At 37.1% G+C, this 17,142-nt stretch overlaps 1 protein-coding gene across 10 annotated transcripts in view; it reads right to left on the reverse strand.

Annotated features, from left to right (window-relative positions):
- Window positions 1-17,142, reverse strand: part of LOC103701281 (RNA helicase family protein) — a 59,650-nt gene that overhangs the window by 34,337 nt on the left and 8,171 nt on the right. For 5 of the 10 annotated variants that reach the window (XR_015977387.2, XR_015977386.2, XR_015977388.2 and 2 more), the window contains exons 9-16: window positions 14,957-15,036; window positions 14,504-14,626; window positions 12,719-12,805; window positions 9,693-9,793; window positions 9,306-9,363; window positions 6,609-6,674; window positions 4,778-4,860; window positions 4,442-4,625 (exon numbers count right to left, since the gene is read on the reverse strand). Coding sequence is in view for 5 of the 10 variants with exons in the window: in XM_088720492.2 (XP_088576618.2) it covers window positions 4,442-4,625; window positions 4,778-4,860; window positions 6,609-6,674; window positions 9,306-9,363; window positions 9,693-9,793; window positions 12,719-12,805; window positions 14,504-14,626; window positions 14,957-15,036 (782 nt within the window). In the remaining 5 variants the exon portion in view is untranslated. Of the gene's footprint in view, window positions 1-4,441; window positions 4,626-4,777; window positions 4,861-6,608; window positions 6,684-9,305; window positions 9,364-9,692; window positions 9,794-12,718; window positions 12,806-14,503; window positions 14,627-14,956; window positions 15,037-17,142 lie in introns of all 10 variants that reach the window. The other 5 variants (XR_015977385.2, XR_015977384.2, XM_088720490.2 and 2 more) reach the window with 1 other exon arrangement.

A 17,142-nucleotide genomic window follows, 5' to 3' on the forward strand; every position in this document is an offset into this window, starting at 1 on the left:
ATGCACTTGGTGCCCAGGGAAGTAGCAGTGGACGTGAGGGTGAATGCGACTCATAGCCACATGGTCTGATTCCATTCAGCAATGATTCTTATTTCACTCATGCCATGCAAGATGTGGACCACGATGCATGATGTAAAGCTCACGAGAATATGATAGCATGTAGGAGGTAGGCGCTTTGTGGTAGTTCAGGATCCGGCACTATTGCATATGCTGATGAAGCACATGGAGAAGAGTCCCTGGATGTTTCTAGATCCTCATTGAACACCGGAAAATATTCAGCACAGCTAGTGTACAGCCCATATGCATATCCTTTATTTAAGGTATTGTATTTGAGTACTACTACCCGTCATAGCCTCGGCCAGAGTAGGATCGGATTTTTGCTGCCGTGACCTTCCTCGGGTGAGATGGTCAGTAAAGTATCAGACAAAAGATTGGTATCAAAGTGACTATCCAAAATTCCCGTATTATCGAATATAGGGGTGGGCAAAGTATCTAGGTTGTAGTAAAGTCCAAGGCTCCGATCATGATTGAGGTTCTGACATCCATAAGCAACATAGACACTCCACAAGGAACTAGACGTCGATATATATTTTATAATTCAAATCTATATGATATATGTATTTTCAAGCAAAAAACTATACATTGCGTATTTTTATTTATTACAATGACATCCATCAAGCAATCATATAGTGTCCCAAGACCAATATGAAACAAAATAGCATTAAAATCACAATTCCAAGATCCTTAAATCTTACAATAACCATAACAACCAAAAAAATTGAAAAGACATAAAAACAAAAATAATGAATCGGTATCGTACTGATACGGTTCTCCATACCAATCATAATACAATACCATACCAAACCAATACCAAATTGGCAAAGTACTCAATACCAAAATCGCGAACCTTAATCCTAAGGAAGGTTTTAAACATGGTCTTAGATCCCGATGGGACACCAAGACAAGGTACCTTCCTAAGTGTCAAAACAAAACCGTCTCGCCATTGTCTTAACTTCTTGAACGACATATCTTGGGACATCTCCAGTCCCCAGCATCAGGGTGGGGTGGAATCGCAATGTGTCTCATTCGATGGGCAAACTAGGATAGTCCATCCCATAGAATTTAGAACATTGGTTTTAAATACCAGTGAGATGGTGGGATACGGGATAAGGCACCATCCCAAATGTTAGGACGGGATACGACATCCACCTCCCAAGTATCGATACAAGAGATGTCCCGTTCCATGAAAAAAGAGGACAGCCCCATTCCATAGTATTTAAAACCTTGATCATAAGACTAGATATGACTCTTAGGTCGTCCTAGCTCCAAATTACACTTTTTTGAAGTTAATCATCAAGTTAGGGGGAGGAAGTCGAGTTACGTGGTGCAAGTAGATCATTATTACACAAGTTTTGATACGTTTGGTCCGAACCTAGGACCATAGTTGGTGTTAATATTCAAAACAAGAAGTAACAAGTAATCGGCCAAACATGTAGGGGTTATTGCCACTTAGCCAATAAGGCATGGCCCCATACTTCTTCCAGTAAGAAAAGGTACACATGGAGTTGATATTCAGATGTGTGCTCATAATACCTTCATTAATGTCTTCCTTTTGACTTTTATAACCAAGGAATGTCGAACCAGCGCGAACCGCCTAGTTTGGCCTGTAACGAGCCGACCCAGTGAAAAACTAGGTCGATTTGGCCTTTGGATTCGGTTCCGGCCCCAGTGAAAAATTGGGTCGATTCAGCCTTTGGATTTGGTTCCGGCTCCGAATCGGCCGGAACCAGTCCCGAAATGATCGGACCTTACTGGTGCGAACCGGCCGGTTCCGTTCAAACTAGGTGCAAACTAGCCGGTTCGCACCGAGTCAACCCGGTTCTGAACCGGGCCCCTCCCTTTTTCTTTGTGTGGTGTTATAATATTGTTGGAAAGGCCATTGTTGGAAAGGCCTGAGAAGACTTTTCCAATAACATTAGTAAGCAGCGGTCACCATTCTGCCATTCTCCCTTCCTCCTTCCCACCGGGTCAAAAATCACACCGATTTAGCACTTTAGAAGAAAGATTTAAGCCTAAATAAGGTGTGCTTTCTCTCTCCTATCTCATGCCCTCATTTTTTTGGGCTAAAAAAAATAACTCGAAAATTACAAAATAAGAAAAGATCATACCAAAATTTTTGATTTGGGTTTGATTTTATTATATGTTGTTGATCTATAGACGATCTACACGATGACACAAAAAAATTTAATTTTTAAATTTTATAATTTGTAAAAATTAAAAATATATTTTTGGATTAAAAAATATTTTTTAAAAAATAAAAATTTTAAAAAAACTGTAAAATTTGAAGCATATTTAGGAGCATGCTAGCTACTTTTTAACAAAATTTGGTGTCCATTCATTCAAGTTTTGTGCAAACATACGCGTAGTAGTTTAGGCCTAAATTTAAAAAAAATTGAGAAATAAGTAACCTTTGATGCATGCCCAACAGCCTAAAAAAATATATGTAGCATCCATTATTGGATTCTACATAGATTTGAATTGAAATTAATTTTTTAAAATAATAATATTTAAAAATTATTTTTTAATTCAAAATATAATTAAAAATATATAAATAACAACAAAAATTATAAAAAAATAGTAATACGTATTATATAATTCAGAAGTACTTTTTGAAGTAAAAAAACATATTTTCTGAAATTATGATATTTAAATATATTTTGAAATTTAAAAATTATTAGAAATATTTAAATAAATAAATAAATATGAAAAATTAGTATTACGTGTTAGATATATCAAATGTATTTTCTGACGAAAAAAATTTATCTTCATCATAAGTTAATTTTACTATTTTTAAATAATCGGTAAACTGTCGCAGTTGATAAACCTACAGAAATGGAGCCATCAAGAAAAAAGAAGCCAAAGTGTGACATTAGTTGGGATCATGGGCAAATACTCTTGGATCGGCACCATTGGAAGTGCAACTGGTGCAACCTAGAGTTCAAAAAATGAGGGGTAACTAAATTGAAGCGGCACTTAACTAGTAGTTTACCCTAACATATCTACGTGCCGGAAATGTCCATAGAAGGTTCGGTAGCTGATGAAGAAGTACTTCGCTGATTTCAGAACAGCGAAGAAGAGTTTCCAACAAAAAGGTGGTGAAGCATCGAGCGGCAAAGCCACCTCCATATCACTCTAAGAAGTCGGAAGAGGCGTCTGCTTCAGATGACGAGGCATGGATCCAGGCTGCCATACAAGTGAGCTTCGATGATCCGGGGTAACAGGATGAGGTGGCCAAACACAGAGCCTGATTTGAGCCCTCATACTATGAGTCGGGCTCCGATTATGCGAGCAGCGGGACAGATCCAGCGCACCGACCGGTTCGCATCGAGTTCGAACTGAACCGGCCGGTTCCGAACGGTTTTGGCCAATTCCATGCTGGTTCGCAGCAGTAAGGTCCGGTTCATACTTTTTCTGGCCGATTCAAGGCCAAAACCGAATCCAAAGGCCAAACCGACCTAGTTTCCCACCGGGTCAGCTCGGTACGGGCGGTTCGGCCTAGTTCGGCATTCCTTGGTTTATCCTAAGGATTGTGTTACACATTCCTCACTCATTTCACTTTTGATATAAAATTATATGTAATGGCATGCGCCGCTGTGATGCCATTTGATGAAAAGAGGGCCCATTTTTAGTATAACAAAGAGTTCTTATTGCTGAAATTTATCAGAATACCTCAGGTATTTTTTAAGGCATGATAAATTATGGTCCATTTCTGATTGACCTGACTGTTGAACCGGTGATCCATAAAACATCACCTTTCTGGTTCAGATAACAGCCTGGGATTAACAATATTAATCCAAACGTTAGCTAGCATGGTAAAGCACTAAAATAGAACAAAGGCATCAGCAAATGACTGGTGTATACATGGATCAGGCAAATGTACCCGTCACTGCTGAGATACATGGTACCTAATACTACCAGAGAGACTGATCAAGCTAAAAATATTAAGAAAATAAAGAATCACCCAAAAACAAAATCAGAAAAAAAAATGGTTATAAAAAAAATTAGTAGCCATAAAGCTATATTTAGATTTTTTTTTTAAAAATGCATCTGGAGCAAAGATTTGAATATCAGCACAATGTCATGCAATACAAGGCAGGTGAACAATGTTAACTTCAACACTGGGATATAAATTACTACGAGATAAAGTTTTGAAAATATGTCACAGCCAGCAATTAACCTCTCAAAACCATGAATGGATTTATATATCAAAATTAAACCGGAGAATTTCGTATTTGGTTCCATCAAGAATTTCTTAGGCAAAGTAATAAATAATAAGCATATTCTTAGCAGAAAAACAGTTCAAGATCAGAGCAGTATATGCATTTGAAGATCTAATAAGTTGCAGCTACATCCGCATTCCTAGTGCAAGGAAGAAACTAACTTTTCCTTTCTTCGGTATCAAAAATGTTCCTGATGCAGGAGAATCTGAAGGAAGATTATACTCAAGGTTTTCATAAACATCCTCGAGAAAGTAAGTTGAAACTGGATGTGTCCTCCCTTCCGCGGTGATTACAGGGCAATTTCCAAAATACCTCGAGAACAAACTCGAATCAACTGTTGCAGACCTAGATATACAGTGAACATATAAATACAATCATTAGAATCTATGCACGGTTGTCCCGTATCTGTCAGAAAATTGGGATGTGCAACATATATTTTGTTGAAAAAGGAGACAAAGGAAGATAAAGAAAGAAAAAGCTTAATTGTAAGTAAGTACATGAGAACCACTTTCAATTTTTGCCTTCTATGAGAAAATTGCCTCTCGATCAGGTCTTTCAGAACAATGAGCAAAAAGTCCCCCTGTCAAATGGGAAAAAAAGGAACTAGCTGCTTGAATGTTAAACTGCTACTATTGTTTTGACCAATAAGATGGTATCCACTCAAATATATCATTGTACAAAAGCTTTCTAAACTTCTTGATGCACCAAGCAATGTTGTATATAGCATCAAATTTAAATAAATGATAGCTTTTCGGCATTAGAATGCAATTTTCTGAGCAGCGATTCATGAAGACAGCAGAAAGCTTCAAGAAAAATGAAGATGTACAATCATTCACCATGTATGCAAAATTAACAAAATCAATGTATATATTATGGAAACTGGAAAGCATAACAAGAAACCCACAAGTCAACTCAGAAATGGGTGTAGTGCCTGAATAGAAATGGGTGTATAACTGTGATAGACTTTTGAGAATTGAAGAAACCATTATGATCAAGGTTTGTCATACCGGTCGGTACCGGTGCATACCCAACCATATCAATACCGAACTAGTATGTGGTATGGGAGGCATACCGACACTCCATACGCCAAACCAGCCCCCATGCCAAGTATATCAACACTGCAATAGGATGGTACCGGTACCGAGATCGCAAACCTTAATTATGAATTCATGATAATAGTTAAGCATATACTACAAGGTATACTGATAAAATTTTATTAAAAAAATCTATTCCAAATTTTGTTAGCTTGAAAGGTACATCTTTGCAAGGACAAAGCTTTCCATAAACTAAGTTATTAACTTATTATAATAACCAATTTAGATATCTAAAGTTATTTCTTCAAGGAATATGAAGAGAAAAATTCCTACCAACTGAAATCTATCAGTTTTTGGACATGCTTGGAAATTAATGAAGCCTTCTGTCAGATGTAGACTTGGTTGTCACATATTATATCATTGTCCTATTGCAGAAGATAAGGTTGGCACTCTAGAAAAGAACAAACAATGCCAGCATGCCTTCTCACTCTTCTAGGGCCCAGTTCCTCAGCAACATGCCATTGCATTTTTACCGATTCAAATTCCCACTCAAACAAAGTTTTTCCAAACTTTTATTGCCTCTGCCATCATTATTGCCTGGACACTCCATTTTTGTGGGTTTTTTGATGTGCTGAGCACCTCGACACTAGGGGCATCTCTTGACACGATTTCATACCATTGCATCATGATGTCATCGTTATTACATGTCTAACTTTGGCACTTCTATATGAAGGTTGTCAAGTTTGATGTAACAAGTAGCAACCATTTATCAAATTTAATTAACTTAAGGTATATAGGTGTTGTTCATTATTCAATATATGCACACGTAAATACACATGTCCCCATCCAATTTTCAAAAAAGTTGTCAAGTCAGATTCCTCTTGGCACATGGACACTTAACACCCTTGTCACATGTCCCAGTAACATTGCCTGTAATGCATACCTACCATCCAAACGCATGCCTGCCTCAAATATTTTACACTCTATCTATGCTAAGCCCCTACAATGAACTCATTTTGGATTCCCCCCCTAGTTTTGCACATAACCAAATCTAGATTTGCTCCTTTTAACATTCTCATTATGGACTCCTTTCTAGATTTGCACATAACTATTTCCAGATGTTCTCCTGTCCACACTGAATATCCTATTGTTCTTTCTTACTTTGTTTCGTTTAGTAATAATAAGCAAAGTAAGCCAAAAGAGTACAAAATAAAATATTTAAACATGCAATTAGAAAGACATGTAAAAAGCACCACGATCACAGTAAAACCATAAGAGATTGAGAGAGTTTTACCAAAAGAGACCGTTCATGCACTTCATCAACTATGACATGTGAGACGCCAGCCAAGTCCTTGTTTCCCTGCGAGAACTTGCATGAATGATAGCAAATGTTATATTATCTAAATTTCACATACATAAAAAGTTGTACATGTTCCCAAATATAACATAAAAGAAATGTATAATGAGATGTAAACACTCATCTTGACGAGTGACAGTTTTTGATGCCTAATTCATCCAAATTAATAGAGCAATTTATAAAACAGCAAAGATAAAGCTAGAGCATAATGGACAAAGTGAAGAAGCACCTCAATAGTGTTATAAGTACCAGTTGCTAAAAAGAAGGCAACCACAATGCTAAATCATCTTTACTGATCATAATATGTACAGGAAAGAGTAGCATGAGGCTGCCAACAAAAAATATTAGTGGATCGTGATGTCCAAAATAATAAGGATATGTTGGTGCACAAAGTTCAGGATGTGAAACAAGTATACAAGTGATTTTTCATCCATATCGGCACGCTTGGGTCAATGGGCAGGGAAAGAAACCCCTACTGAATTTCAATATCCTTGTTTACCATTCCTGCCCCCAACAAACCATCCAATCACATGGACAAAAAAAACCTGCAGCAGCTTCCATTCCACCTTCCAGATCTTTCTGTACTTAAAAAAGTTCCTATACCATTGAAACGAATGAAACAAAAGAAATGCAAAACCAAGCACCTACTCAGATCCTTTTCTTTTCCTCTTGAAAGCCAAATCCAACATGTTTGCACCCTCATCAAGGCCCTTTAATGAGAATGCAAGAAATAAGCCTTGACACCAAATGGGAGAAAAGCAAGATCTGCTCCCTCCCTTCCTGAATCTCCTCCCCCATGACTGGCTTCTTTATCAATTTCTCTTTGTACCTATAGCATCAATGGGATTTTGGCACCTCAAGTTCTCTCAGCCAGCTATAACCAGTATTACGTATTCCTCTCTCATTGCAAATTTAGCCAATTTCCTTTTTCTTTATATATGTGTGCCTACCCCTTTTACTCTTTCAGCCCCTTGTCCAGATTAGTAATGTTCCTTCTATATTTTCTCTTCTTTTTTTTCCAGTACAGGATGAGAATTGTGCAAGCACCCAAAAAGAAAAAGAGAGAGCTCTGTTATTCTAACACTTGCAAATAATGTAATGTCATATATTTGACTTCTGGAATCATGGGATCACAAGTCTTCCCTCTTAAATGGGTTTAAACTTTAAACATTTAAAAGAGCAGATTTGTGATCACTTAAACTCTTAGAACATATTTCCTAGTTTTATTGCAAGTCCAAAATGCTATCCACTTTCCCTTTCATCAAACATGTGCACCAACCCTTGTTGATGTCCAGCAACTTATATAAGTTGTCCAAATCAGACCTTTTTTCTTCACTTTAATGATATGATAAGTTTTGTCATATTACAATAGTAGCAAACTAGCAATGTCTTTGGCCTTCATAACCATGACCATTATGGTCTAACTCAAGGTCCGCCGTACCGGTACCGGTCGGCGTACCGGTGGCGTCCCGGACCGGTACGGAACCGGTCCCGTACCGATCCCTACCGGTGGCGTACCGGTCCGAACCGGTCCCGTACCGATCCGTACCGGTGGCGTACCGGTTCCGTACCGGTTCTTCAACAATAAATTACCGGTACCGGATTTCACGCTGATCCGGTACCGGTCCCGGTACGGACCGGTACGTACCGGCCGGTACGGACCGGTACGGCAAACCATGGTCTAACTATTTTCTGGAGGGCAGATGTGCATGGCATTGTTAAAAGACCCAGCATATAGTACAATCGGGACCACTTGCAATACACAATGTTTCTTCAGGTTCCAAAATGCAAATTTCCATATCTAGAATATGTGAAAGAATGAGAAGAAAATCTGACAGAAATCAAGCTAGACTTAATTTTCAATCTAAGATTTAAAATTATTTGCATAAAGAATAAAGCTACCGATAGTAATGATTTAAAAAAATGCATGGTAAACCTTGTTAAAGGTTGTAGCGGTAAGTTTCCGGTAGACACAAACTAAAGACTCGCCTTTATGTTTGTGATAAGAGGACCACATGAGATTTTGCTTATTTTCATAGTGCATTTTACAATAATATGTTTAGCTTACATCGTAATAAATGAACACATATATTTCTTATATCAATAGTGTTTCAAAAGGTGCATTTATCCCTCTCCCCTATCCCCCCAAAAAAAAATGTAGACATGCAGGCACACAAACATATGCACATAAACATGCAAGCATGCATATACATGTGCACATGCACAAACATACACACACCCTACACATGCACACACATACAGACACCCTACACATGCACACTCAAGCAACTCCCCACCCCCAACCCACCCCAAAGGCACCTGCACATGCACACCCCAGACGCGCATGCAAGCACACACACAGATGCACACACAAGAAAGAAACCTGGGAACATTATGGTTTTGCACCCAGGTCTCTCTCAAAGATGCTAAGATGATGATGACAGACTAATAAGACAGTTCAGATCTACATTAAATCCATCAAGAAAACAAATGCAATTATTTGTACAAATACTGGAAACTGTACTGTAAAGGAATATACTGAAGGCCAGGCAGAATACATGACTAATGTAAAAAATTTACATGTAATAGATGTAAACAGTTAGACAGATCATAAATGCAACAAGCAAAACTTACTGCCAACTTCCTAAGAAGGATGCCTGTGGTACAAAAGAGAAGCTTTGTCTTCTCATTCCTAGAATAGTAAATATAAAAAAAACATTTTCAGAGATATGTAATTTCTTCCAACAATTTGTGTATATGGTATATACACTAACAACACAAAATAAAAGGTCTGTTTATCTGTCTGCATTACACGGACACAGGTTCTTGTGTCAGGTATCACTGTGCCTCTAGGCATCAAACCTTTCAATATCTAACAATTTCTTCTGATGGAACCATGTCCATGTGTCATGCCAATCTCTAGGTTTAGTTGTGGAGTACAGGTAATTGAGGCTACATGTTACATAGGTGTCTGTGTGCATAGCATAGATGCTGATTTGCAAAAATTACATATTGCAGTACCTGGCACTATCAAGGCGAACTTGATAACCAACCAATGAATCATTACTACCAGGTGAGGACTCGCATCGTTCATCTGACACTCTTTCTGCAACAGAGATGGCCTACAAAAACATGTAGCAGAAACCTGGTATCCAGTTCTCACATATAGAGAAATTGCATTGCAATTAACAGATAAAATATTAATATGACCAAAAACATAATTGCATAAATAAGAGCAATAAAGGATACTAATGTCTTGGCAATATTAACCTTATGAGTTTCAACATTTAAGACAATAAGTGCTTTCCAATGCATCACATGGAATACTCTTTTGAAGTTCCAATACTAAAGAGGATACCACATGTTGTCCTCTTAAGAGGATACCACCCTCTGACACGCCCGGAAGCGGTTAGAGCGACTTACACAGCATACCAGATATGGCTGGCAAGGAATACTCGAACATTTGGTGAGCATAGCATGTCGCCAAGGATCGTAGCGGAGAGCGCCCGGGTGGATGCGGCAAAGATTAGTCATGCTTCCTTCTTAGACCGGCCTTTGATAGCTCGAGACATCTGGAGTTCCCATTCTGCCTCGGCAGCATCCCGTACGGTATTCTTCACCTGGGAGCCCCCATCCCCTAGCTTCCTCAAGGTCAATTTCGATGAGTTGGTACTGTATGGAGGCACAATAGGTGGAGCGGGTTTCGTCATCAGGGACCCAAACTCCAGGGTTGAGGCAGCGGAAGGCTGTCCGCTATTCGATTGCACAATTCTCGGTGCAGAGCTGAGGGCGACTTGGGCAGGTCTTCGACATGCTCAGTGTGTGCTATCAGCTAGTTCAGTCATTTTGGAGGGTGACTCGGCCACGGTCATCAATTGGATCCAGGAGGTCCGAGGGTCACTACCGGTGACCATCCATTGCTTCGTGATATCTGGATGATGATGAGGGATGGAGAATTTCTCCAAGCTAAGCATGTGTTTAGAGAAGCCAATGGGGTTGGTTGCAGACTAAATGGCCACCTATGTGCCAACCACGTCGGCAGTACCGTGTGAACAGGGGATGGGAAGCTGCCTTGGGAGCTCCGAAATATTTTGTTTTCTGACTTTATTGAATGTATCCGTGCACGTGTTGTATGATTTACCTGTCGTAGCAAAAAAAAAGAAAAAAAAAAAAGAGGAGCATAGTATTCGTAGGTCTCTAGGTTAGCATCCACCTACTAATGGATTGATCAGTGGACTTCATCACAAGACATTTTCACCGTTACCCTAGATACTATTAGATTTTCCAAAATCTAGCATACTATCAACTTTAGAATCCTTTGGAAAGAGTTATTTGTCTTCACATATTAATATAGATGAGGTGAATTGTGGTTTTATCCCGTGTCACTATTTTATTTCTCAAGTTGGAGAGCAAAAATAGCTTTAGACATCTGTTATAATGTTGTATATGATTATTCTTCTTACATGCCAACAGCTGTTAGTCTTAGCTCGTTGGCATCCCACTCCGAATGGCTTGTCTTTTAGGGAGGTCAAGGGACAAACCCTGGTGGTGGCACATTACAACCATATAGCTCCAAAAAAAAAAAAAAATCTTCTTACACACATAATATTCTCAAGTATAGTGTTTGCAGTATCATACTACGTAATCTATTAAAAGCATATATTATGCTCTCTTCCATCACATTATGACTCCAACATTTAGCACCTAAAGTCCCAAAAAGAATGAAATATATATATATATATATATATATATATATATATATATATATATTATCGAATGCATAGAACAAATTGTCAGGGGAAAAAAGAAGAAGAAAGCCACAATCCTAAAAGCATAATAATATCACGAAGAAGATTTTGAATTCATTAGGAGAATCCTTTATTGATAGAAGTAAAAGTGTAAAACTATATTCTAAATGCAGCTAATAGAATTATATTACTATTGGAGTGCAAAAACTAGCCCACAAAATTTAGCATTAACCATAAAATGCTAAAACATTATTTACATAACCAGAAAAAAGAAAAAACATAAAACAGACATGCAAGTGATTAACATATCTACATGTGTCCTCAAAATGTTGATGCTTCATTAAGTATCTGTTAGTCTGTAAATAACCATATAGATAATTTGCACATAGGAACAGAACTAAGCAACAATAAGAATGTGAGTATTCCATGAGGGAAATTAAAGAAAATCATAAATATAGAAGTTTGCTAATGATCCATTTTCTAACTGCTGGTCCATTCCTGAAAGCAATTACAAGCATGTTAATAAAGATGGTTGCAAGTTCAGCTCTCCAGTACAATTCGACTAGAGGTAAAGATCTAGTGTTTGAAAAAATATGAAGAATCCACTAAAAGTTCACAAGAATTTCGATTGCTAAAACATAGAGACATTAACAAAAATAAAGTAAGATACTCAGCGTATTTGTAAGATATTCGACATATTTATATTTTTATTCATCTTAAAATGAGAACAGACAGCAAAAAAACCAGCATCACCAGCAATTTATAATGCTACTCATCTGTAATTCACTAATGTTTCTTAAACCAGCCATCAATAGTTCATTGAATTGTTAAAATTGTGAATAACTGTATGATTCTTGATTAATTCAATTACCACAGAATGATTCAGAGATTCATTTCAGCCAAAGAAAAGAAATGGGGAATAATTTAAGAATTTTCCAATAATTAGGACAATATTGTCATTATGCCAATAGACACAAGGTAGTATACCATGTAGTAATGTATTGCAAATTGTTATTGCCAGAAGAAGCAGATGGCTGGCTTTGCTTATAACATAGAAAATAAATGAAATAAGAATAATCATGAAGATCCTGTCTGAGCACATGGCATCGTTCTGTGTGTGAACATCAAGACTAACATCTCCAAGAGTAAATCATTTTAAGGCAATAAATCAAAGTTCGCTTCAACCACACTGCATGATAAAAAAAAAAACCACACCAAAGCATATCAACCAATATCCAACATATACATGCTAAAAATACATTTGAGTCAAACAAGAAATATAATGGGGATTAACCATACTGCTATTCTCCTGGGTTGTGTGCACACTATGTTACAACATCCACCTTGCCCTGAGTTAATCATGTCGTCCAAAATAAATTGTGGAACCTGCAAGTGTTAAGTATTTAGAAAATGATCACTATAATCTTATGCAAAAGAAGTAAACAAATATATATACCAATAAATGAAAAGACTAAGTACAGCAGGCAGAAGGCTTTAGTTCTAGGGGAAGGGGGTAACATAATCTTTATAATGCTACTTTTAAAGTTGTGATGGTGATATTAATCATGGTATGAATCCTTGAGTGAAAGGATTTTTTCCCCTAGAGGGGCATCATAAAGCAAGGAAAATATAATTATTTTATAGTTGTGAAGAAGCTCATCTTATTCAGAAAATTCCACATATACTTTGCTTAAGCAGTAGTGGAAATTTAGTAGGTTGTAGGGTATGCCATTTAACTAGAGGAGGGACTCTTGGAGCATAATTAGATATTATAGGCCAAACAACTACAAGAATTTCTCTGAACAATACAATTACAACATTGTCATTTCACCTGGTAGGGTGAAATCAAGGTTCGCAATACCGGTTTTGAAACATGCACAAGTATAATGTTGGTGTAATGCTGGTATTAGTTTGGCATATTGACACTCTACACACCCCCATACAGAGTATCGGTTCAGTACCAATACGGTACGATATGCACAGTACATGGCAATACGACTCGCATAGCAAACCTTGGGTTAAATATTGGCTCTTCTTCGTTGCTGGATCAAAATTTGGCAAGGTGATATTACACAAGGATCCTAATCCAAGCTACTGAATGGAGACCAACAATAGGTATAGACTAGCAGTTGAAACAAGGAAGAGAAATACCCAAGCAACACAGAAATCTTGCAAATTTTTTTATTGTTCCTCAGCCTGACAGCTTTTGTGGAGCCAGTTGCACTAGGAGATAATACATCAGCTGTGATTTCCATGTTAGACAAGGATTCTTGACACTAAATTGTCGACTAGAACCATACTAAATTTCCAACAAATGTTTCATTTGTCATCTATTTTGCTCTTAGGAATCAATAGTCTGCACTATCTATACCATGAACACACTCAGCATCCATCAGCAAAAAAAAACATACCCAAACTTGTTGGCAGATACTGAGAAGGCATGTTACCAAGACCCATATCATTCTGATAAACCACTTTATATGGTTCTTTTATAATTGTAAAAATATGCTCCTAAGTCCTAACATTAAAACCACATGTCGCTTTCTTATCTAGCATCATACCTTATGAAATCTCTTGATTTCTTGGATGTGTTTTTCCTATAAACCAAACATCATCAAAGATACATATAAGACACAAAGGGTAACAATTATAGATATCCCTTTCAGCACTGCCATCTACTTTGTAGTGTAGATGACTTTCAGCAATCCCTTCAATTTTACTTGATGCCGCCAACAAGACAATAATGTTTCAGAAAAATGGGAGACCTTTTATCCTTCAGAGACTTCAGTGGATGCTAGCATATTTACATTTCCTATTATGATAGCAAGAAAAGTTCGCTATCTCATTGGTTCCCAAGGATTAAGGTTTTTCATTTATTCATGGAATGTTCCCTGTCTGGGGAATGATTTCAACTATCCAGAGGGAAGTTCTTCACAATTTTCCTTGTTGTATTTCAATTGCATATTTCTCTGAAGTAGACAAGAAATTTCTCTGTATGTTTTTAGAAAAAATATACAGAGAAATTTTAAAAAAATATCATGACTATCATCTTAAGCATCAAAATGAAAAATAATTATAACATACCTGTGTCGTTTTACCGCAACCTGTTTCTCCACAAACAACAATCACATCATTGTCCTTCAGTAAATGTAGGAAACTATCCTTCAGCCTAGCTATGGGTAGAGCAGCCCTAGCTTCCAGCATTTTCTGCAATAAAAAGATGAATTGTGAATGAAATAGAGCTTTCAAATGGTCAGGATTAAACTTGTGACTTGAAATTTTAAGAGGCATCTAAGTCATTTATCAAAGTAAGCATCATGGGCCACATATAGCAAATCTCATTGCAGATGTGCAATTACATATCGATATACTGGTGTATAATTGGTAGAAAAGATGTAGATCAACATTAGGGACTATAGGTTGCATAGGATGTCAAAAATATGCACCCTAAGAAAGAACTAAAAAGCACTTTGCTCATTGAATGCAATTGACTGTTCATAGCACAGTGACAAAATATTTGTCAGGTCAAGCAGATACCATGTATTTTGGCAGCTTCATTTTATTCTCTAGTTCTTTTTTCAAATAAATGCTTGCTGCTGCTTCCGTAGAACTCATTCCTACATGCACCCAATAAAAAAAATAAATAAATAGGATAAACAAACAAGACAGCAATAGAAAAAGTAATCAATAACGGAACTTCATTACAACTAAGAAAGATAGGGAAATTCAAGTACATTTGAGACCAATGAAATGAAGAGAGAAACTGCTGATGATAATTTGATCAACTTATGAAGACAAAGAAGGCAAGAAGTTCAGAGCTGAGAACATTTTTTTAAGTCTCTCTATCAGGTCCTTTACTAGTACAGTATGGTACAGTACATCACCATACTGGCACATGATACACTTTTGGAGTCAGCACAGTATCTGTATGATGTGTTGGTATGGAAGTGTAAACAGCCTCTATACCGTACTGACATCCACAAACAAATTTTACAACTTTACCCTCTGAAGAACATGCCCACCAACTTATCAACATTGCTGCAGCATGACTATGTTCAATTAATCTAAAGACATACACATATCGCTCACAAACTGACCTTATTATAGCTTATCAATTTAACAAGATAAGTACAATGAGACGAAATGGTCTGTACATATTATACACATACATGCATGCATGCATGCATACATATATAGATAAATACATGCATACATGCTCCTCAAATTAAAGCAGAAACATCACAATCACATATAACCTTAATAAACTATAAGCAAAAGCAACACAAGGAACACATACTGGCTGCCACAGGGAACAAGCAACAGATATCAAGATAAAAGGTACTGAATATTCATGTGAATATAAGAATATATAAAAGCAAGATCATGAATCCTGATATCACCCACATTTCCACCTCCATATGTCTAACACCTCATGGTCCTCAAATTAAAGCAGAAACATCACAATCACATATAACCTTAATAAACTATAAGCAAAAGCAACACAAGGAACACATACTGGCTGCCACAGGGAACAAGCAACAGATATCAAGATAAAAGGTACTGAATATTCATGTGAATGTAAGAATATATAAAAGCAAGATCATGAAATACAAGAGAAGGCCTTTTTGAAGTCCTGATATCACCCACATTTCCACCTCCATGTCTAACACCTCATGGTCCTCATTGTATGTCAAAGGTGGAACGCTGATACCATGACCAACAACTGGGACAGTGAATATCAACCAAAAACTCTTATAGGACTTTCAATATGAACAATAATATGGCTGGAAGTCTTTTTTCCCTCATAATGAGTGCACATCAAGGTATGCTTCAGTCACTTATGGATCCCTTGGAGGGTACAGCTATAACCATAGTCAAGGGGAAGCTCGATGACATTATGATCATCACCTATTACAGTAAATATAACCCACAACTGTAACGAGGAATTGTAAATGAACTTGTGGGGCACATGTACCATAATTCGTGGAACCAGCAACACTTGTAGGGTACACCATGTCCCATGCTTACTGCATGCACCTGGGGGAGTTATGAGGAATGCCTACCAAATGAGAACCATAAAACCAATAGCAAATAGCTGGGACAATGCTTGATGGTTATGGCTAGTTGCCACATACACCTGGAAAGGGATGGTGTGATGAAAAGCCTTAAACGAGGCAATAACAATTGGAGTAGGCATTAGAGTGCTTAGAATTGATTAACATGTCCTAAATCCCTAATTTCTGATATATTAGATGTTAATACTACCCAATCATAACTTATTAATTCATCAAAATATATAACCAATTATGAGTGTCTTAGATACTATATTTTCAAAATTTGAAAACTTTGAATCATGTTTACTAACTTGAGTAGGTAAATCTACAATGGAATTAAATAAGAATAAATGTTTTAGCAATAAAAGAAATATTTGGACTCATGTAAACAAAACGAATTCCTAAAGAAGAAAAAGTGTAAAATCCACCTCTTTGAGAATTTGTGAATCATTCCATTGCAAAAGATAGATAGAGCAACTCATAAGTGAAGAAAATCCAGATCCAATCTGGCAGAGTTTGCATGTGTGAAATTTTTTCATGAAAGAGATTTCGGACCCCTTCTTTTTCGAGAGAAAGGAACCTCATACTTTTAGCGTCAAGTGCATGAAAAGCTAGCACAATTTTATTTTTAGAAAGGAAACAACTACGTATTCAAAAATCTATAATAAT

This window comes from Phoenix dactylifera, chromosome 4 (assembly GCF_051530095.1).
Source record: "Phoenix dactylifera cultivar Ajwa chromosome 4, Ajwa_hap1_PhDact_Kaust_v1.1, whole genome shotgun sequence".
Classification (NCBI taxonomy): domain Eukaryota; kingdom Viridiplantae; phylum Streptophyta; class Magnoliopsida; order Arecales; family Arecaceae; genus Phoenix; species Phoenix dactylifera.